This window comes from Apteryx mantelli, chromosome 20, assembly GCF_036417845.1.
Source record: "Apteryx mantelli isolate bAptMan1 chromosome 20, bAptMan1.hap1, whole genome shotgun sequence".
In the NCBI taxonomy this organism is placed as follows: Eukaryota; Metazoa; Chordata; class Aves; order Apterygiformes; family Apterygidae; genus Apteryx; species Apteryx mantelli.
The window spans coordinates 11,194,411-11,214,997 of record NC_089997.1 but is presented as its reverse complement, the minus strand read 5'-3'; the positions used below and the strand labels follow the sequence as shown (position 1 = coordinate 11,214,997).

Below are 20,587 nucleotides of genomic sequence, written 5' to 3'. Positions count from 1 at the left end.
ACGGTTCCCATGGTGCGGGGACAGCTGGACACTCGCACCTTGGGCACTCGGGCAAACACAGCGTACGACATGCCCAAAGCTCCCAGTCCCCCGCAGTGGGGTACAAGGGGCAACAGACCCATTTCCCCACCATGATCTGCCCTGTCCCACTGGGATGGGCCCCATGATGATGCCCCAGAGCAGCAACCGTGACATCCGCAGTGGAGCCGTGCCTCATATATGGTCATGAAGAGCGCTGGAGAAGTTCATTGGAGGGCTGGGCTGTGTCAGAAGGGAGATAAGCCCTGATAATGTCTAAAAAGGTGCCTGCTGCTTCGATTGGCTCCTCCTGCAGCTGAGCCAGCACCTGCAGATATATATTGGCCTCCCATCTTTGTTGTCCTGTGCGAGTCCCCAGGGGCTGTGGCAAGGAGTGGGGTGCATCAGGGCAGTGCCGTCAGGGCAGGAGGCTGCAGATGGAGGCAGAGGGACTCCTTGTCCCTCAGGTGCTGTGGCTGATTCTCTGGGTGCAGCTCTGCTGGGGTAAGTGCCTGCTTTCTGGTTCCACAGCCCTGGGGCCAATGGGTACCAGGGGAGTCATGGGGATCCCTCTGGAAAAGGGGTTTCATCCCAGAAAGCAGTGAGACAAGGGTCAGAAGGTTCTCAAGTCCATTGACCCTGTGCTGCTCTGGGTGGGAAAAGGGTATTGGTGCTTCCAGGGCTCGTGTGCTTATGGCAGTTGGTGCCTGGCTGTGGTGTCAGCGTGTGCCTGGCCCAAGGAGGGGCAGTTTGTTCCCTGCAGAGAGAAGGGAAGAGGCCATCTCATCCACAGCCTGGCAGAGAGGTGTCCTTCCCAGGGGTTCTGGCCAAGAGCAGGCCCTGGGCTCATCGCCATGGGCAAGGAGGGAATGAGCGTTGGAAGGATTGTGGGGTCATCTTGGTGCTCCCTGGGGACCTGGAAACCCTGCGGGAGGTGGGTGGGTTTGAGTGGTGCCCAGGGCGGGTGGTGGGCAGGGGGCTGGGGTTGTGGGGGACGCAGGAGTGTGGGGAGGCCTGGGGGTTTGGAGCTGCTCCTGAGGTGCCTTGCTGGGGAGGAGCGGGTGCCCTCTGCAGAGCCTGGTGTGGTGTCTGGGTGGGCATGGGCAGGATGCGGGGTGCAAGGAGGTGCTGAGGGCTCAGGGGTGGGAATGGCTCAGAAGGGCTGGAGCTGGGCGTCTCCCAGCCCAGCCCAATGCAGCACGCAGAGAGAGAAGGGACCCCGACACTGCCCCTGGGACAGCCCAGTGGGGAGAGGGCTCTCACCCCCGGTGCCTGGGACTTGGCCCTGGGCAGAGGACCCTGCAAAGCCGCAGCGCGGGGCCTCGGCACTCTCCTAACCAGCCCCATGTCTGTGTTTGAAGGTGCTGCAGAGGTGAGGCTGGAGGCTGGAGGCAGTCCCTGTGCTGGGAGAGTGGAGGTGAAACACCAGGGCCAGTGGGGGACGGTGTGTGATGATCGCTGGGACATGAAAGACGCTGCTGTAGTCTGTAAGCAGCTGGACTGTGGATCTGCTCTCCAAGCTCTTTCAGATGCACCTTTTGGGCCAGGATCTGGCCAGATTTGGCTGAGCGATCTTGAGTGTCAAGGCACCGAGACTGCCCTGTCTGAGTGCAGTCATCGGGGTTGGGGTAAACATTACTGCATTCATGCTGAGGATGCTGGAGTGATTTGTTCAGGTAAGGAGTCAGCCAATTCCTCACCTTTGGGGTGGGTCCTGGGATCGGGAACTAACCGGGCTGTGCCCTGAAGGAGAAATGCGTGGGTACCGGAGCAGGCCCTGACGTGGCTACTCTCGCTGCCGAGCTGGGACTGTTGCTGCTGCTGTCCCTGGGGAAAGCCCCGGGTGAGCCCACCGCGGGTGCACAGACCCTGTCAGGGTCGCGGGGGCTCAGCCCACCCTCAGGCTGAACCGAAGGGGCTTTTCAGAGAGGAGAAGAGCAGGGCCTGGGGCAGAGGAGCAAGGTGACGGGCAGCACCTTGCACCCCGTGCCCAGGGCCGCCCCATGAGGGGGGCAGCTGCGAGGTCCCTGGCTGCTCCCTCCCACATCACCACACGCACAGGCCGCCCTGCAGGGTCCTTGGGGCTGTCACAGCCCTGCGAGGAACGCGGCCTGTCCAGGCAGCACTGACCTGCTGTCCAGCCGCTCCTGCCGGCCCTCGGCTCCCCACGCTGCCCCGTGCCACAGGGCTTTGCCAGCACTTGCTGACCCTCATCTGCTCCTGCTTTTGCAGCATGCACCGGAGTCAGCCCAGGGCTGCACGTGGATCTCCTGTTCCTCTGCCCGGTCACTGGCCGCAACGTGCACAGCCCCAGCCGTGCGCTGTGGCCCTGCCTGGGGACACCTCTCCCCAGGCACGTGTCGGAGGAGACAGCTGGCCCAGACACTGACCCGGTTACAGCTGCACCATTTCTGTGCCTGGGACGTGTCTCCCCTCACAGACACCCCAGCACCCTAGGACACCCCCGGGAACAGGGAGCATTTTGGGCTGCTCTGAGGCAATTCCCCAGCCTGGCTCTGAGCTCTGCAGCACCTGGGCCTGTTTCCCTGGTCCAGGCACTGTGGTGCTGGGGGCCTGTGCCAGGCAGCGCTGGGCTCCTGGGGCAGCAGCATTTGCCTGAGCAGTGCCTGTGGCTGTGGGTCCAGGATATACATAAGCTCTGGAGTGCTGTGTGGGTGTGAGAGAAGATGCAGCTGGCCCTGAAGGCTTTGTGTCATCAACACCCACAGACGGCTGCTGCTGGGGTGTTCACGGGGCATTTTGGATGTGGCTGCCTTGGAAATCATGTGGGACGCAGTTATGTAACTGCTGGAAGCCTCTGGGAACTGCCTGTCATTGGTGTTTTCTCCAGGATTTGTCCAGCTGGTTGGAGGGGCCAGCCCCTGCTCAGGACGTGTGGAGATCAGAGATGGAGACCTGAGGAGAACAGTCTGTGACTCACACTTTGGTGTCAAAGCCGCTGACGTTATCTGCAGGGAGCTGCAGTGTGGCACAGTCCTGTCTATCCCTGGGGCAGCTCACTTTGGAGAGGGGGTCGGTGCCATCTGGGACGAAGAGCTGCAGTGTGTGGGGAATGAATCCCTCCTCTCCTCCTGCCCCAGGATGTCCCTCAGCAACCAGACCTGCACCCACGTGAACGACGCTGGTGTCACCTGCACACGTGAGCATTCAGGGAGGAGGTGTGAAATGCCTCCTGTGAGCTGTGCGCTGCGGGGTAGGGGAGCAGGGAAGTGACTGCGTTGAGCATGGTGTGAGTGCAGGAGGGGTGGAGTTGTTGTCTGTAATCTTAAAATGATGTGGAAGGAGCAGAAAGGGCTGCTATCCCTTTGGCATCTCCTTCAACACCTGAGGGTGCAAGAGCACAAAGCCATTGTTAAAATTAGCTCTTTTGTTCATTCACGGGCACCGGTAATGAGCAGCAGGAGTCAGATTTCAAAGTTTTTAGTTTTATTGCTAGCAATAAGGTGCCTCTTGGCTGGGAGCACAGGAAGGGACCCGAGCAGCTTTTTGTTACAACTTTTAAGCGATAGTAAGTTGTTTCATATTCAATACTTTAGTTTACATAACCAACCAGATCTATCCATGATTCTTAGGTGTACCAATCCCCTTGCCATGCTACAGTATGAGGTAGTTCCGTGCCAGCCTTATATGGTCTATCCTATAATTATTCATTAGCTGATTTGCACCTCTTCTGGTGTTACCGTTGAACAACTTTTGCACTGCTGGCTGGATTAAAGTGGCTTCTTTGCAGATCTTCAACTTTGTACAAAAACCAGGGCTGAGGCAAGGTCAGATAAGATGTTCTGCTTGGAAGGCACCCTGACCTTGCATGTTCTTTCTCTGCAGAACTAGAGTATAGTGGAAATTTTCTTAACGCCATCTTCACTTTTCCTCCTCTTTCCCCAGAGTACACAGGATTCAGGCTGGTGAATGGCAGCAGGTGTTCGGGGCGGGTGGAGATCCAGGTGCTGGGGACCTGGGGAACCCTCTGTGACTCTCACTGGGACATCTCCGATGCCCACGTTCTCTGTCATCAACTCAACTGTGGATTTGCTGAATCTGTTCCCGGAGGAGGGCATTTTGGGAGAGGAACCGGCCCTGTCTGGAGAGACACCTTCCACTGTGATGGGACCGAATCCCATTTGGTACAGTGCCCTGTGACTGCCCTGGGCGCCTCCTCATGTTCACATGACAATGATGCTGGCGTTTTTTGCTCAGGTGAGTGCAGGGAAAATGGAGGATTAACTAAACTTGCCCCTTGTGTGTGACACGGCAACCCAAAACTGGGAGCCCATGGCAATGACAAACTGAATTTCTCCCTGGAGAAACCCTGGCTTCCCATGGAGGGGTTCAAAGGGCTTTGCCTGCTCAGGTCTCTGCCTCCCCAGGGCAGCTGGTTCAAGCCCTGGAGACCACCGCCAGGCCTGGGCTCCTCTGCTGCCCTCCTGCAGCACAGGCACAAGACGGGACTGTGGGACACAGCTCCACTCAGTGCAGCTGTGAAGGACCCTCCTCTCCCTCCTGCCGCACACAGCCCCATCCCAGACCACAGAGAGCCCTGCAGACCCTGATCCCACTGCCTGCAGGGGCTGCTGTGGGCGCGTCCAGCAGGAGCAATCCCTGAGGCCGAGCTGCAGAGTGGGGCTGGGATTTGCCCTTGCTTCTTGTCAGTATGAACCCCAAACTCGTCCTGTTTTGTAAGAAAGGCCCTCATCCCTCTGCTTCCTGCCCAGGACACAAGCTCCACATCCCTGATCCATAGGGATGCGGAGGGGAAGAGACGTGTGGGTTCTCCCCTGGGTGTCTCAGCAGGGGCCAGTCCCAGCGTGGAGATGGAGCAAGGCTTGTGCTCATCCTGTCTGTCACCCAGGCCATTGCACAGGCCACTGCTTCCTCCTGCTGAAGCTGCTCCACATTCATCATTAAGGACATGTCTGGTGGCTCTGGGATTTGCCTTCACCTCCCATGCTTCCCTATCCCTGTCCCTTCCTGAGAAATGACATTTGTAGTCAGCAAGGTTTAGTGACTGGAGGGAAAAAAAAACTTGGAAAACGTCCATCCTCAAATTCCTCACTGTGAGCCGGCTACAGATGGGTGAGTCCCTGGGTGTCCCAGGGCATCAGAAATGGGAGACACATGGCAGGGTGCAGGGGTCCCTGGTGTCACAGAGGGTGCAGGGCATTTTGCCTGTCTCCAAGCAGGATCCTCTGAATCCCTGCGGCTGGTGGACGGAGGGAGCCGCTGTGACGGGCGAGTGGAGATGCTGCTGCATGGGACGTGGGTCAGAGTCCTGGATGACCAGTGGGATGTGAACGATGCCAGCGTGGTGTGCCGACAGCTCCAGTGCGGAGAGGCAGAGCGAGCCTACAACCTGTCGAAGCCTGAGCGAGGGACGGGCCCCGTGGGGCTGAGAAGGGTCCAGTGTGCAGGGAGGGAGACTCGCCTGACCCTCTGCAACACCTCCCTGCCTGAGGCAGTGCCGGAAGGAATTGCGGAGGATGTGGGAGTGGTTTGCTCAGGTGAGTCGCTGACAGTCCCCAACACACTGTGCTCCCCAGGGCCGCGAGCCCCTGACAGCTGGGATTTCTCCCGGCTGCAGGGAGCCGGCGGGTCCGGCTGGTGAACGGGACAGGGCGCTGTGCCGGGAGAGTGGAAATCTACTACGAGGGCACCTGGGGGACCGTCTGCGACGACTCCTGGGACCTGTCCGACGCCACCGTTGTTTGCCGCCAGCTGGGCTGTGGGGTGGCTGTGGAGGTGACCGGCTCTGCTCGTTACGGGGAAGGCTCCGGGCAGATCTCGCTGGACGATGTGAACTGCTCCGGGGGTGAAGCTGCTCTCTGGGACTGCCCTGCCGAGGCCTGGGGGCAGCACGACTGCAGGCACAAAGAGGACGCAGGAGTCGTCTGCTCAGGTCTGTGTGGGGAGCAGTGGTGGGAGCCTGGTGCCCAGGAAGATAGGGATGCAGGGAGAGCAGGGCATGGCCGAGCCTGTCCCTGGCTGCCCTGAGCCCCCATCCTGGGAACATCCGTGCACAGTCCTCACTGGACTGTTCAGGGTTATAGGGAGAGCACAGACATCCCCAGGGCTTAGAGGGGAGGGTAGTGCTGCATGTTGGGGACTTCTCTCTGCTCCCTTGGTGAAACAGTGACTTGCTGGCAGTGCCCTCTGCCTGTCTGAGCCCTGGGGTGCCCAGAAGAGTTCCTGCTCCTTGCAGTAAGCCTTCCTGCCCATGGATGCCATAGAGTAACCTGGGGGGTTTTCAGGGATGCTTCAGGTTTCTCTTTCCTCATCCCAGGACTAGCTTGTTCCCCCCCACTTTGTGCCTTTCCTTCCAGAGTTCACGGCCCTGAGGCTGGAGAAGAGCGACGGCTGCTCTGGGCGCCTGCAGGTTTTCTACAATGGGACGTGGGGGAGTGTTTGCTCCAACTCGATGACTGCTGACACCATGTCCCTGGTGTGCAAACAGCTGGGCTGTGGAGATGAAGGGTTCCCTGAAACAGACCTGCCGTATGGCAGGGTATCTGGCCCCACATGGCTGGACCGTGTTCAGTGTGGGAAGATGAACAGCTCCTTTTGGCAGTGCCCCTCTGCTCCCTGGAAGCAGCAGTCATGTGATTACCAACAAGATGAGACTCGCATCACCTGCAGTGGTAAGGCTGGAGCCACCTGGGCACAAAGGCTCACAGCAGGTCCTGCTCCCTGTTCAGCAAGGTGCAATGCAGAGAAAGCGCTTGGAGTGGCTTTTATGTTCCATTTCAGACCACTGTGCTGTCAGTGACACAAACAAGACTTCATCTCTCAGAGTGACACGTGTCCATCAGCAATAGCTGTCCTGAGTTCCCTGCGTAGCCCAAGGAGGGGCAGAGGCACCTCCAGGCAGGGTCTCCTCCAGCTCCCCTTGGACACCTCTTGGAGGTTCCTGTTGCTCTCTGTTGCCCATAGAGAGGGCCCAGACAACCACCTTTTAGCTTGGGAAGTCCATGCAGAACATCTTGCTCATGGCTGTGTTTTGCTGAGGGAATGGGAAGGGGGAGAGTGAAACCAGTCCTGGTGGCTGAGGGTTATGTAGGAAACAGGCAGCGTGCAGGGCGCTGCTGGCAGCAGAGCTCAGAGAAGCCTGCCCTCTGGGAACATCCTTCTGCTCCTCTGCTAACCAGGGAGCCTTTGGGGGTGAGCAGGCAGGGGTAAGCCTTCAGTGCTGTGCTGTTCTACCCTGAATTACCAGGGATCCAGCTGTGTCCATGAGCAAGGAGGCACTGGGAGGTTCAAGCACAGGTCAGTCCTGCTCCTGTCCACATGATTCCCATGAAGCAGCCATTTCACCGCAGCATTTCCTTCTGCAGGGAGACGACCAGAAGCCACTCCAGCCCCGGTGGCCGAATGCCCCAACTCTACAAGCTGCACAGGTAGCTGCTCCTCCATGTGCCCTTCTCACTTGGCCAGGCTCTCCCAGGTGCCCCAGTGACATGGGGGGTTCTGCGTTTTCCAGAGATGGAGAAGATTCGTGCTGTGGGAGGAGAGGACGGGTGCTCAGGCAGAGTGGAGGTTTGGCACCGCGGCTCCTGGGGGACGGTGTGTGATGACTCCTGGGACATGAAGGATGCCGAGGTCGCCTGCAGGCAGCTGGGCTGTGGCCCTGCAGTGTCTGCCCTGGGGGAGGCTGCATTTGGGAAGGGGACAGGTCCCATCTGGCTGGAGCGGGTGGAGTGCAGAGGGACGGAGCGATCTCTCTGGGACTGCTGCACCCAGCCTGGGGACAGCGGTGCCTGCCAGCACAAGGAAGATGCTGCTGTGAATTGCTCCGGTGAGTAGCAGTGCTTCATCCCCTTGTTCCAGGACATGTTTCCCCAGCTGGGTCCTCACAAGGCCCCAGAGCTCCTCAGAGCAAGGATGCCCCTGGAGAGGTCAGGTGTTTGGTGTCAGGTGGGGAGCAGCTGTTGTGGGGCTGGGTGTCCTCAGGCCTCTGCCCGTGGGACTCCTGCAACCCCTGTAAGTGCATCCCCTGGTCTGCCAGTGCTGTCCTCCCCACGGCCCAGAGCAGAGGACCCTGGGCCTGTCACGGGGACCCAGAGAAGGACAGCTCAGATGAGACTTTAAGGGGATGTCCACATACACACACACTCGCACACCCCTCTATCTCTCTCTCTGCTCTGCAGCTGCACCGAGGACGACAACGTCACCTCCTCGAGCAGGTAACCTCCCCTCCTCCCTGGGGTTGATCTCTCTGGGGCCAGGTTGTGACCTGCAGCCCAAGGGAAGGGGCTCTGTGCTGGGGTGTGAAGCCCTGGAGAGGAAGCCCTGGGGTGGGAGCGGGTGTGTTTGGGGAGGGTTGTGATTCAGCCAGCAGGGTGGGAACTGCCCTGTGACCCAACCCTGTGCCCCCACCCCCTGCTGCCATGTGTGTGTGGGGGGTCAGGACTGGGGTGTCCCTGGACCCCCACCTCCCCCAGGCCGGGGGCTGCCTCGTCCATGTCCCTGCCCATGCAGATCTCACCCAGGGCCGTGCGAGGGACAGCGGGAGAATCTCAGTGCCTGTCGTCATCTGCATCATCCTGGGGGCCCTGCTCTGCCTGCTGCTGGCCCTCCTGGTGGGGCAAGTGCGAAGTGCCAGGGCTCAGCGCAGAGGTGGGTCCTTCCCCATCGGTCCCAGGGTGGGCGATGCCTCTTGGCAGCCCCGCGAGTGCTGTGGGGTTTCTGTGAGGGGCACAGATGGAGCTGGGGTGGGGGTGCTGCCTCCTGCCCTATTCCCTGCCCCTCCACTGTTAGGCTGTGGGACACCAGCAACCAGGGGAGAAGAGAGTTCAGATGCAGGAGGAGATGGTGGTGGGTGAGGAGAGAAATGGCAGCAAGGGGCTGGGGGAGATGGGAGCAGCAGGAGACATCTGAGGATGCTGCTGGCTGTGCTCTGGGCAGCGCTGGAGGGGAGGCTGTGGGGCAGGAGCGATGCCAGGAGGAGCCCAGGGCAGGGGGTCTCTCAGTGCGGGTGTCCGGTCCCCAGGCTGCTCTCTCTGTCCAGCCCTGCCCACCCATGGCAGGGCAGGGCTGTGTTATGGACCCATCTGGCAGAGAGCAGGGAGCCCCCGGGGAGAGGAGCCACGGGAGCTGCTCCAGGGTCAGATCAGGGACCTGACTCAGGACCAAAAGGGGCATGGCGCTGTCTCTGAAGGGACAGGGTGAGGGTGACGTTGTCCCAGACCATCTCCACAGGGATGTTGCTGTCACTGGGGACGTGGCAGTGGTGCTTGGACAGAGCAGTGGGGCTGGGCTGTGGGGTCAGTGCTGGTCTGGCCTGGGAGGAAGGGCTGGGTGACCACATCGGAGTCTGGTCTCCTGTCTCCACGTCCCTGTGCCAACCCTGCCTCTGTCGCCAGGCTCCAGGAGGTCTCTGGAGCCCTTCTCTGAGGCCGTGTACCAGGAGATCGACTACAGCTTGACATGGGAGAAGCAGGCGATGTTCGGTCGCTCAGGTCGGTGTGGGTCTACTTTGGAGGGAGCACGTCTGCAGGGCCCTTTCCCCCAGCCCTGACCCAGGACAGGACCTTGGCAGCCCCCAGGCCAGTGGTCCCCATAGCGCTGGTCCACAGGGTCTGTGGGGAGAGCAGCCCAGTGAGGAGCTTCCTCCCCACCAGCTCTGCCCATCCCAGCCCGGGGCACAGCTCCTCCCTGCCTGCCGGGATGCCTGTCCAGGGTTGTACCTGGTGGGTGAGGGAAGGGGCTGTCCCAGGGCAGCTCCAAAAGGCCCTTTGAGATGGGGTTTGTCCCATGGGAGCAGGATGAGCCCCGAGCCCTCCTCCCCGCGCAGTCCCTGCTGTGTGGGTCCCCATCCCCAGCAGTGCTGGCCATGAGCAGGGTCAGCAGGGTTCACCCCAATAACACCTGCTGCTCCTCTCGCCAGGCTCCTCTTTGGAGGGGTCCCTGACCAAGCTGCAGCCCAAGCCTGGGGACAGCGAGGAGGAGGACGATCCTGGGTCAGCATCAGGTAATGGAGGGTGAGGCAGAGGAAGGGTTGGTCTCTCCTCCCTGTAGCTGTGTGACCAACAGCGTTGTCACTGAGTGTCACCATCAGGGTGGGGAGGAATCACCCTCGGGAGCGACTCCAGAGCCATGCAGAGCATGTGAGGGTCACACATGCCCGTCTGAGCTGGGTGCCTGCAGCCCTGTGCCCTGCGGGGTCGCAGGGGGACTTCCCAGGCTCAACCTGTCCCTGCCTCCAGCAGGCCCTGAGCTTACCTCAAGGAGCCATGCCTCAAGGCACCAGCGTCTCCACAGCCAGCTCCAGTGCAGAGCCCAGCACTGCCGACCCTGTGGCTGGACGAGAGGGATCCCCACTGCCATATGCACGCTCCCACAACCCTGGGGGAGGTGGGACAGATGCTGAGTCTCCTGTGGCCCTGCCAACACCAGTGTCTCAGCCCTTCATTCCTGCCCGTCCTTCCTTCCTCCACTCTGCAGGAGGGCTCTTCTCATTGCCACCAGCTCCCCTCTCCTTTCAGATGTCCCTGTCCTGCCCAGAGGTGACCCAGCAGATGGCTATGATGATGCCAGGGAAATCCCTGACCCCGGGGAGGATGTTGTTCCTGGGCAGCGAGACTGGGAAGTGCCCAGGGAAGCAGAGGAGGGAAACAGGCCTGTGGAGGCGCAGAGAGGTGAGGGGGAAGTGCAGTGCTGCCGGCTCCTGGGGTGCCGTCCCCAGTGCCCGGAGAGTCACTGCATACTGAGAGCCCGACCTCCCGGGACAGGGAGGGAACCTGCGCCAGGAGTTTTCCTGGTGGGGAAACTGGGGTGGGATAAGGGGCTGGACATCTCGGGACAGAAAGAGGAGCGAGAGGAAGGGGATTTACAGCCCAGGAGGGGCACGTGCATGGGGCCAACTGCAATGCACCGGCCTTGCTGCTTCCAGAGGGGAGCCTGCACTCCTGGAGAAGTGATGGGGCCCCAGGAGCCAAGAGAGATGCCCCATCCCTGCTCCCCACAGACACGGGGTACGATGATGCTGAAGAGGCAACTCTGACACATCCCCATGAGGACACCAAGGCTGTGAGACTGGACCCTGGTGCCCAAAGGTCCCTGAGCCCAGGGCCAGGAGAGCCCACCCCTGCCATGCGGTTGGGTGCACCCGAGACAGAAGAGAGGTCTGTGCAGCTGGGAGAGCCATGAGTGCCAGAGACCAGTCTCCCTTCTCCCACTGGTAGCAGAAAGAGCTGGGCATTTTGTCTATTTTTATTCATCTACTTCTATGCCATGCATTGGTATTTGTTCTTATTAAAAGCATTTGGGAGTTTGATCCAGAGCTGGTGCTTCCCTCCCCAGGTGTTGGGGTGTCTCCCCGAGGCTGATCAGGGAGGGCGAAGCACCAAGAACCAGCAGTGGGGAAGGGACACATCTCGGGACCAGCGGGCTCTGAGACAGGCTGTGCACCTGCAAGTGCCCATGGACCCTGGAGTGCGGGAATAGTGAACAGTCCAGCTGGAGGATATTCCTGCTGGCAGAGACATTTCCATCCTGCAAACCACACGCAGAGCTTCCAGCCAAACTGGGTCTCTCTGCAGGGTCCCGTAATGCCCCTCTGGGCAGGGAGGTCCAGTCCCCTCACCCCAGGAGTGCCCCTGCTTGCTCTTTTCCCAGAGGCTCTGCCTGGACCACCCTGGTCCCAGGCACGGAGGCCACCACCAAGAGGCAGTGACAGGGTTAGTCCTGGGCTGTGGCCCCACAGCAGAGAGCCTGGAGGTGACAGCAGAGCCCTGAACACCCCAGCCAGCCCCAGAGGGGCTCATCACCTGGGGATCACCTCCCCACAGCAGTTGGGAGGCAGCTCTGCTTCCCACTGACCCTGCACATGGCGCAGAGCAGCTTGTTGGGGTGCCAGGGGCTGGGATTTCCCCTCCTGTGGCTCCACAGGGTCTCCCATTTCCAGGGGCTGCTCCTGGCTCCCGTGGCCCTCACGGACCCCCGAGCACTCCTGGCACAGCCCAGAGCTGGCTCCTTCCTGGCAGGGGCTGTGAGGCACCAGGGCTCAGGGAAGCCCTGGGACGCCTCCCTGCTCCCATCCACCCCCACCCCTCTGCCCTCCCACTGATGGGCTGCAAGCGCAGAAGAAGGAGCCGCCTCAGCTGGGGCACCAGTTTGGCTCTGTGCAGGGGAATATCTGTGTGCAGACGCAGGGGACGGGAGCAGTCAGTGACAGGAGAGGACATTTCCTTCAGCAGGGTGGGAGGCAGAAGAGGGAGAGGGCAGTGGGCTGGAGAAGGGACCACCACAATATGTGGGCTCCAGCCCAAAGTCACAGTTCAGCCCCTGGCCTTGGGACAGGCCCATCCCTGAGGATGCTCACAAGGGCATATTTCCATGGAGAGAAGATTTCATGTCCACTCCTAAAGCAGTTGCTGATGCGAGCTGAGGGAGGATCCCTGGTCCTAGGCCAGGTTTTAACCAACTGTGCCCCAGCGCCCACAGGTGAGAAACTTCTCTACGCAGGAGCTGAGTGGGGTGGAGTGTTCAGCAGCTGTGCAGCATCTGGCACCCAAACTGCCCTCTCTCCTCCAGCCGGGGGGGGCGGGGTCAGTCCCTGAACCCCGCTGGCTCTTCCTGATGGGTTCCCCATGCCACACACTGACAGGCAGTGGGGCTAAGGCCAAGCGCACAAAAACACATTCTGCCTTTGCTCTGGCTCATTTCCTTTCCTGCACTGAGCTGACACCTGAGCTACTCAGAGAGATCTCCTGGAATGGGGAAAAGTCACCAAATACATCTGTATCTGTACCTGTATCTGAATCTATATGATCTGTATCTATATGTAAAAAACATTGGGATTCTGTGACTAAACTGGCAGTTTCTGATAGTAGCATTTTTGCCTGCTTTAATTTTCCTTTCCTACACTGAAATTATTTATGTTCCCTACTTTTTCCCTTGCATTTTTCTCTTTCCTTCCTTTTGTCATCCCCTCACCCCACCACTTATGCATCCATCCTCCACTCATTTACTGATTTCAGCCTTGGCAGGCACAGGAAAGCATGGGGCCGTGCGACTGCCGTCAGCTCTCCCTGCCCAGCTGCCCCAGCACAGCTTGCCTCTCCCCTGCAACGGGCACCATCAGGCCGGGAGACAAAATCAGATGTCTCTGCCCAGGGTCTGGTGCCTCTCTCAGGGAGGCAGAGGATAACGTCCCCAGCCCCAGTGCTGCCCAGCACTGGCTCTGCTTCGCAGGAGGGTTTCAGCTCTGGGTCCCAGCAGCCAAGCCACAGCCTGGCAGTGGGGCTGTGTGAGCCCCCTCCATCCCGCTGCTGGGAACAGCCACAACTCGGCAGCACTGCAAACAGCAGGATCCTGCCCTCCAGGAGAGGAGGGAGCCAGCAGCCATCACCAGCACCCTCTCCCATGGCAGCGTTTCCCCATGCCCCACTGGGAGCTCCTCCATGGGCAGCAGCATGGCCCAGGGCTAGGGACATCTCTGCTCCTCTCCAGGACAGAGCCCTGGTGCTGGGGACCTTGCAGGATGGCTGGGCTGTGAGTGCAGAGCTGGGAAGGGATCACGGGAGGGGCCTGGACCCTCAGTGTAGGCGTGAGGGAAAAGTACCAGCACTGCTCAGCGAGGGGTCTCAGACATCTCTGTCCCAGTGGCCTCAGGGCTCAGCCTCAGCAGCGCTGCATGTGCCAGGGCCGGGAGACACTGGGGCGCAGAGGGGCTCTTGCTCTGGGGCAGACACCTCCATGCTGGAGCACCCGCTCTGCAGGGACCTTGTCCTGCGCCAGGTTCCCCTAACCAGCCTCTTCTGCCCTGGAGCTCTGCCCACAATGAGCTGTGATAAAGACCGAGATTTACACCTCAGGACCATAGCGCAGTGCAAGCAAGGGCCGGATCCTGCTCCTTCCCCTCGCTGCTCCCAGACCAGCCGCTTTGCCCTCGGGGCTGGGCAGGGGCCCTGCACGAGCCCTGGGCTCTGGGACTTGCGCAGCCACAAGGAGCGCAGGGCTCAGCTGGCGCTTGGTGCCATGTCCAGCCCTCAGCTGTGCTGCAGGAGAGCTGGGCTGTGCCAGCCCCAATCAGGGTCTGCCCTGCCCTCCTGCCCCTTCCCGGGAACATGGCCCTGCTCAGCCTGGCTCTGGCCCCACATGCACTGCTCTCTGCCAGGGACACCCATGGTGTCACCAGCACAGCCCCAGGGTGGTAGGGCAGGGCAGGGGTGACGCTGGGGGCTCTGGGGGGAGCTGGGGCTCAGACACCACCTCTGTCCCCAGGACCTGGAGCCTCCCTGCTGGCAGCCCCTGCCCTGAGACAGCCCCCTCCCTCCCTCCCCAGCCCCTGGCCCCTCTCTCCCTGTGGGAGATGCAGGGCTGAAGCCTGAGCCTGGTAGGAGTGGAGGTTTCCTGTGCAGCAGTGTGCATGGCCATGCAGTGCCCATGTGCGTTACCCACCTCCACAGGGGTCTCACTCTGTGAACACCCTTCTCCCATAGGCTTCCCACAGTGTGGCTGGGGACAAGAGGTTCCTCCACCATGGGGTTAGCACCTGCTCAGCCAGTCCTGGGGCTGCATCAGGCCCTGCCCTTCCCCACAGGGACATGTGGGGCTGGGCTCATCCCTCACATGAAGGACACACTCTCCCCAACATCTGGTGCAGGGACCTCTCTGCTCAGCTGCAGAAATGTCACTACATTCACACACATGGACATGGGCCAGAGATGGACAAAGAATGACAAAATGAAGACATGCCTGTTCCATCCCTCGGATGATGTTTTGGGCATGCCCAGCAGATATTTGCCAGGTCCAAATCTCTCACCTTGGCTGCAGGACACGGCACACCTGCTCTGAAGCTCTATGCAGAGCCCACAGAAGGGGCAGAGGGGCACAGCACAAGTGCCTGGGTCCATAACCAGAAGGTGATGGATCAAAATGGTTTGTTTGCTTCACAAACATTCATAGACAAAGTGTTTGTTTAAAAAAAAAAAAAAACTAATTCCTTTGGATCTTTTGCTTAGATAATGCTCATTTGGGGAATCCAAACCTCTTGAACAAGATTGCTTGGTTGCTGTCCAGCCGTTGATGGTGTTCTCTGTCACAAGTGTCCTTGCAATAGCATCTTCAGCTGGATCAGGTGACAGTCCCTCAGGGGGGTTGTTTCAGTGAATCCTGATAATCCAGATGGCCTGTGGTCCCATGTAACCGCTCCAGAGCACGCACGATCCACTCCCATTGATACAGGACTATATCGGATAAATTTGAATGTCATCCTTGTATCACAGGCATAACTTTAATTCCAAAGATCTTGCCAGACTGCAAAAGAAGTGACATCCTCATCCCAGTGTTGTCCCCCTTTACCTGCCTTCCCTCTCCCTGAGCTCTCCTTTCAGCTCTGGGGAGTTTTCTGATGTCCTTGATGACCTCACTACGCCTCCCTGCTGACCTACATGCTAATGGCCAATCCAGCTGATGCAAGGAATTGACTTCACAATAAACATCCAACACATCGCTCTAACTCATCTCTCCCTCTCCCCTCCCCTGAGCTCTCCTCTCCATGGGGAAGGTTTTCTGATCTGCTTCATGACCTCACACTGCCTGCCAGCTTGCTGCCCAATCAGATTGCTGCAGTAGAAGTGACCTCACAAACCAGCTCCTAGTCATGCTCCATTTACCTGCCCCTGCCCCCTTCAGGAGCTCTCCTCGGGGCTTCCTCCTGCCCTTCATGACCTCACAGTGCCTGCCTGCCTGCCTGCCTGCTGCTGACCAATCAGGCTGCACTCATAGAGGTGACCTCACAATCACTATGCCAGCAGTGTCATGATCATCTGCCTCTCCCTCCTTCCTCCCTCCAGGCTCTCACCTCTACCTCATGGACTTTATCATGTCCCTGATGACCTCACAGGCCTGCCCACCTGCTGCTGGCCAATCAGCTGCTGTGAAAGGAGACACCTCACAATCAAAGCCACCAATGTCACCTTCACCTGTCCCTCCCTCCCTCCTGCCTCCTCCCAAGCTCTCCTTGCTGATGGGCAGCCTCTGTGATGCTGTTGATGACCTCATAATGCCGCCTGCCCACTGCTGGCCAATCAGGGAAGTGTAATGGAAGTGACCTCACAACCAACACACCAGCCATTGTGCTCTTGCCTGCCTCTCCCTCTCCTGCTCCCACTCCCACCTCCCCAGCTGCTGAATCAGCTCCTGTCACCTGCAGTGACCCCAGTGCCTGCTCACCTGCTGCTGGCCAGGAGCTGCTGGGACAGCAGTGATTCACCAGTGATGTCCCAGCTGGCACCTCCACCTGCCTCCCCTCTCCCCTCCTGCTGAGCTCTCATCTCCCGTGGTCAGGTGCATCCGATGGGCCTGATGCCCTCACAGTGCCTGTCTGCCTGCCCAGGGCAATCCTGCTGCTGCAGCTGAAATAACCTCCCAGCCAGCATCCAGTCCTCTCACCTTCGTGCATGCTACTGACTCTTGTCCCACAGGGCTGCCATCTCTCCTGAGATGCACTTGATGACCTCTCAGCTCCTGCCTGTTTGTCTACTGCTGGCCAATCAGGTTGTTGCAATAGTAGTGACATAATGATGTCATTTCACCTGGGCAGGCTTTCTGATGACCTGCCTGGGCTCTTCCCACATGGGGAGCTCCACTTCCCACAGGACACCCTGTCAGAGGACAAGCCTGCAAATTTTGGAGAGGAGCAATGTACCCTGTACCCAGCCCTCACCCCCTCACCCTTGTTGTGGGGGAATGGAGATTCAGGACAAAAGCTCCCCTGGAGATGCTGGGGATTGAACCCAGGACCTCCTGCATGCAAAGCAGGTGCTCTTCACTGAGCTACATCCCCTAAGAGCCTGCTGAGGGGTGGGACATACTCTTGTCCCATGATGTGCCTCTGCCAAGCTGATGTGCCCCTGACAAGCACAGCCCTGTTGGCCCCTGGTGCCCTGAGAGCCTCAGCAGAAAGCAGCATTTGAACCCTCCTGCTGGCCACAGGCTGGGATGGGGGAAGTTGAGATTGCCTCTCAGCTGGGGCTGGTCCTGGACCAGGGCTGCACCATAGATTGCTGCCCCTTCAACATCTCTGCAGCTGATGGGGGCAGGAGGAGACTCTTGCTGCAGGCGCTGCTCCCACACTCTGGCCCTCCCAGGGAGGGTCAATGGAGAGGAGCAAACCCCTTCCCTGAGTCACCTCTGCCACCCCGTGCAGCACTCCTGTGTGTGTCGCACCTGTCTTCGATGCCAGCAGCAGGAGCAAATGGGGTGAGGGAAATGCCCTCCCCAGGGTGATGTGCCCACAGCTCCAGTTGCCCCCCGGGATGTGCATTGGAAGGGCCATGAAAGCAGGCAGAGCCGATCCTGGGCAGGGAGCTGCCCACAGCCCCTCACCTAGGTATTAGGCCTCCCGCTGCACTGTTCTGCCCACCAGCACCTGGCAGTGGGCAAATGGCAGTGTCCCCTTCCCTGGGGCTGGAGACATGGCCCCTTCCCTGGGGCTGAGGACGTGGCTGGGATCAGGAACATTCCCATTCCTGCAGCACCGGGAACTGGACACTGGAGCTGCCCCAGGAGAGCACCAGGTGGGCGGTCTCTGTGGCGCAGCAGGTAGCGCATTTGGCTGTTAACTGAAAGGTTGGTGGTTTGAGCCCACCCAGGGATGTTGCCCTATTGGTGGGGTGCCTGGGGGATTGTGTTGCCCAGCACCCTGGGTTTTGCTCACAGTCACCATGTCCCAGCTCTGGGACAGCAGATCTGCTACTGGCTGGGACATGCATCTTGCTGTGGGACGTCCTTTCTAGACCATGGAGGATGGCCAGAGAGGCTGGAGAGCAGCAGGGAGGATGTACATGTGTCCTGTTGACCCTGAGCTGAGCTGACTTGTCCCATCCCCTTGCCTGATGGGAAGGACAGAAGAGGGAAGAGTGTGTGTCAGTGCCAGGTGGTTGTGTCTGTACATCTCATTACTGAATGGGGAGAAGGGAGGGTGCAGTGCCATGGGGCAGGGAAAGAGTCCAGCTGAGTGCCTGCTCCACAGACTGTGTGGGGACGTGGGAGTGATTCAGACATCTGCCTGATGTACAGACAGCTCTGCCAGAGATCCCCCACCCTGTGGCAGGGTCAGTCCTTCATCTACCCCAAGCACAACATCAGGGTAGAGGACAGCGCTCTCCATCCAGGCTGTGCTTGATCCTTAGCCTGACTCGTTGGCTGGAGAGAGGCTGAGTCTGGAGACAGAGAGGGATGTCCTGGGTCGCAGTCGCAGCTGAGCTCCTGATGGGAGAGCAGGGTTCAGCAGCAGCAAGAGCTGCCAAGACGGCCAATGCAGCATGTGGGGCTGCAGGAGCAGGGCTTCTCCCTCTGTGTGCGGACAGGGGGCTGCAAGGTGCTGCAGCTGGGCTGGGCAGGGCAGCCTCATGGGTGAGTACATTTGGGTAAGGAAAGGGGTTTTTTTTGTGCCGTGAGCTGGTCCTGAGGGGATAGAGAACACAAAAGCAAGTCTGTGTGCAATGTTCAGGAGATATTTAAAAAAAAAAAAAAGTAAATTTGGAGAGCAAAACTGACTGCCAGTCTTTGATCTGGGGCTGTTGTGAAGTCATGGTTTTACAGGCAGCTTTTAGCCTCCCTGCTAGACCCCAGGGGAGTCACTGCCTTTCTGCCCTGCCTTGAGCCCTTTCAGCAGGAAGGAGCTGATGCAGAGGGATGTTCAGTAGGGGTCCCAGACAGGTCCCTCCGTGCTCTTCCTCACACTGAAGTCCCTGCTCCCTGCGCAGATGGTTAAACAGCCCCCTCCCTGCCACTCGCATTCAGTGCTTCTCCCTCTACATCTGCTGGGCCAGGACGCCAAGGACAGACCCCACTCTGCACTCTGCTTTGTCTCTTGGCACACAAATCCCATCCTTTTCCACAAATACAATCTTTCTCCCTCGCAGGTCCACTGCCCTTCGGAGGGCAAGGGCCAGGCTGCCTACTCACCCCTCCATCTCAGTCGGACATCTCCCATAGCAACAAAAATGAGGGCAAGAAATGGCCATGGCTGGAGCAGGAACTTTTAATGCAACCCTACTGGGAGGTTTGGCAGGTCAGATCAAATGACCCCAAACACCCCTTAGGACCTCAGCGTTTACTCTCAGCATCAGTGTTCATGGCCTCACTTGAGCTTCCCCAACAGCCGGCAGCCCAACTATGGGACTTTAATAATGCTGGGACTTCGCTTGGACCACAAGCCCCCTTCCTCATGGTTCCTTGCCTCTTACGGATGCTTCTGGAAAACAGCTCCAGAGGAAGCACTGGGGTTTCTTCAGATGAGTTCTCCAAAAGTGCTCTTCTCTCTTCACTTGCCTTGCTTCAATGGGCAAAGGGCAGTGTTCCCTTCCTTGGGGCTGGGAATGTGGCAGGGATCAGGGACATTCCCATTCCTGCAGCACCAGGGACTGGATACTGGAGCTGCCCCAGCTGCTCCAGTTTGTGCTTGATCCTGGCCTGACCTGTTGGCTGGAGAGAGTTGCTCTTCAGCAAAAGGCACAGGAAAGGGAAACCTTCCCAGGGCTTCAGATCAGAGGAAAGACAAGAATCCCCTCCCCCATTACTCTGAAGTGATATTCCACCTGGAGGGCCACAGAAAAGAAACAGCAAAGATTATCACTGGCATCTGGTATTTTCCAGTGCACAAAGGTCATTTCTCATCCTCCTTTCTGCCCCTTGTCTTGAGCCTTCCTGTCAGTGCTCTTATGCCCCTAAGCTAATACTGGCAGGTCTGCAAATCACATATTTGCTCGGACCAATGAGCTAAATGATCACTGGGCTAAACAGAAACTGTCCATCCCCTACCCCTGAAAGGCCCAGCAGGTACATTCCCTCCAGAAACAGGGTCAAAGGCGGGAGGGGGTGTTCTTCTGAGGTGTTTCCTGAGAATGCAGCAGTGACAAATGCATGGCAAAACTACAGCATGACCTGCACCTTTTAAAGCAAGGCCTGACAAGGTCGGTCAATGGCCAAATGAACACGCAGGAAGGGGTCTTTCATACTCACTGCCCATAGAACTGTGCTTTTCCACAAGTCCATATGGCACAAGGAGGACCTCACTCAGTAGCACGTACCTCTCCTGGCCACCTCTGGATTCTTGTAACCAGTTTCTCAGGTGGTGGCATGCCTTCAGCAGTGCCCTTCCTCCTGCCTCGCTCCACCTTCCTTGAGGAGCTCCCTTGGATGCCTGGCAGCACGCTGAAAATACACATTGTGGGGAGGTGGTGTGAGCACAGGGGGAGTTTGGTCTCCGTCCTGTACTCACAAGCTCGGCAGACACAGAGATCACCCCCAGCTGAAATGCCCAGGGCTGCATGATGTGCCTGCAGGAATGCTCAGCATGCCCAGATACAGGCTCTGTCTTGATGCGGAAAGGAGAGGAGTAGGGTCCTTTACAAAGACAGCCTCTAAGACACACGTCCTGGCTAATGTATTAAACACTGCTCGATGGTCCCAGCTACCGTGTGTTTTGGTATGGAAAACTGATTGTTCCTGGACACCCAGTGTCAAAGAAGGAGAAAGTGGTCAGGGGTGTAAAGGCATTCCTGCCATCAAGGGATCAGGAGTCACTGTGACATGTGATAAAAGA

The 20,587-nt window shown here is 58.9% G+C and overlaps 2 protein-coding genes across 2 annotated transcripts in view; one reads left to right on the top strand and one right to left on the bottom strand.

Annotated features, from left to right (window-relative positions):
* The window catches only part of LOC136993792 (scavenger receptor cysteine-rich domain-containing protein SCART1-like), a gene marked incomplete at its 3' end in the record, with an annotated part of 196,510 nt that overhangs the window by 124,482 nt on the left and 51,441 nt on the right, over positions 1-20,587 (bottom strand). The window lies entirely within an intron of this gene.
* LOC136993744 (scavenger receptor cysteine-rich type 1 protein M130-like) lies at positions 3,942-14,524 on the top strand (the record flags this gene model as incomplete). Its single annotated transcript, XM_067308686.1, has 11 exons — positions 3,942-4,236; positions 5,220-5,441; positions 5,618-5,932; positions 6,357-6,671; positions 7,365-7,427; positions 7,511-7,821; positions 8,178-8,213; positions 8,788-8,848; positions 9,917-10,000; positions 10,515-10,667; positions 14,475-14,524. Coding segments are annotated over 11 exons (1,905 nt in total), but the record flags the coding sequence as incomplete, so codon positions are not given.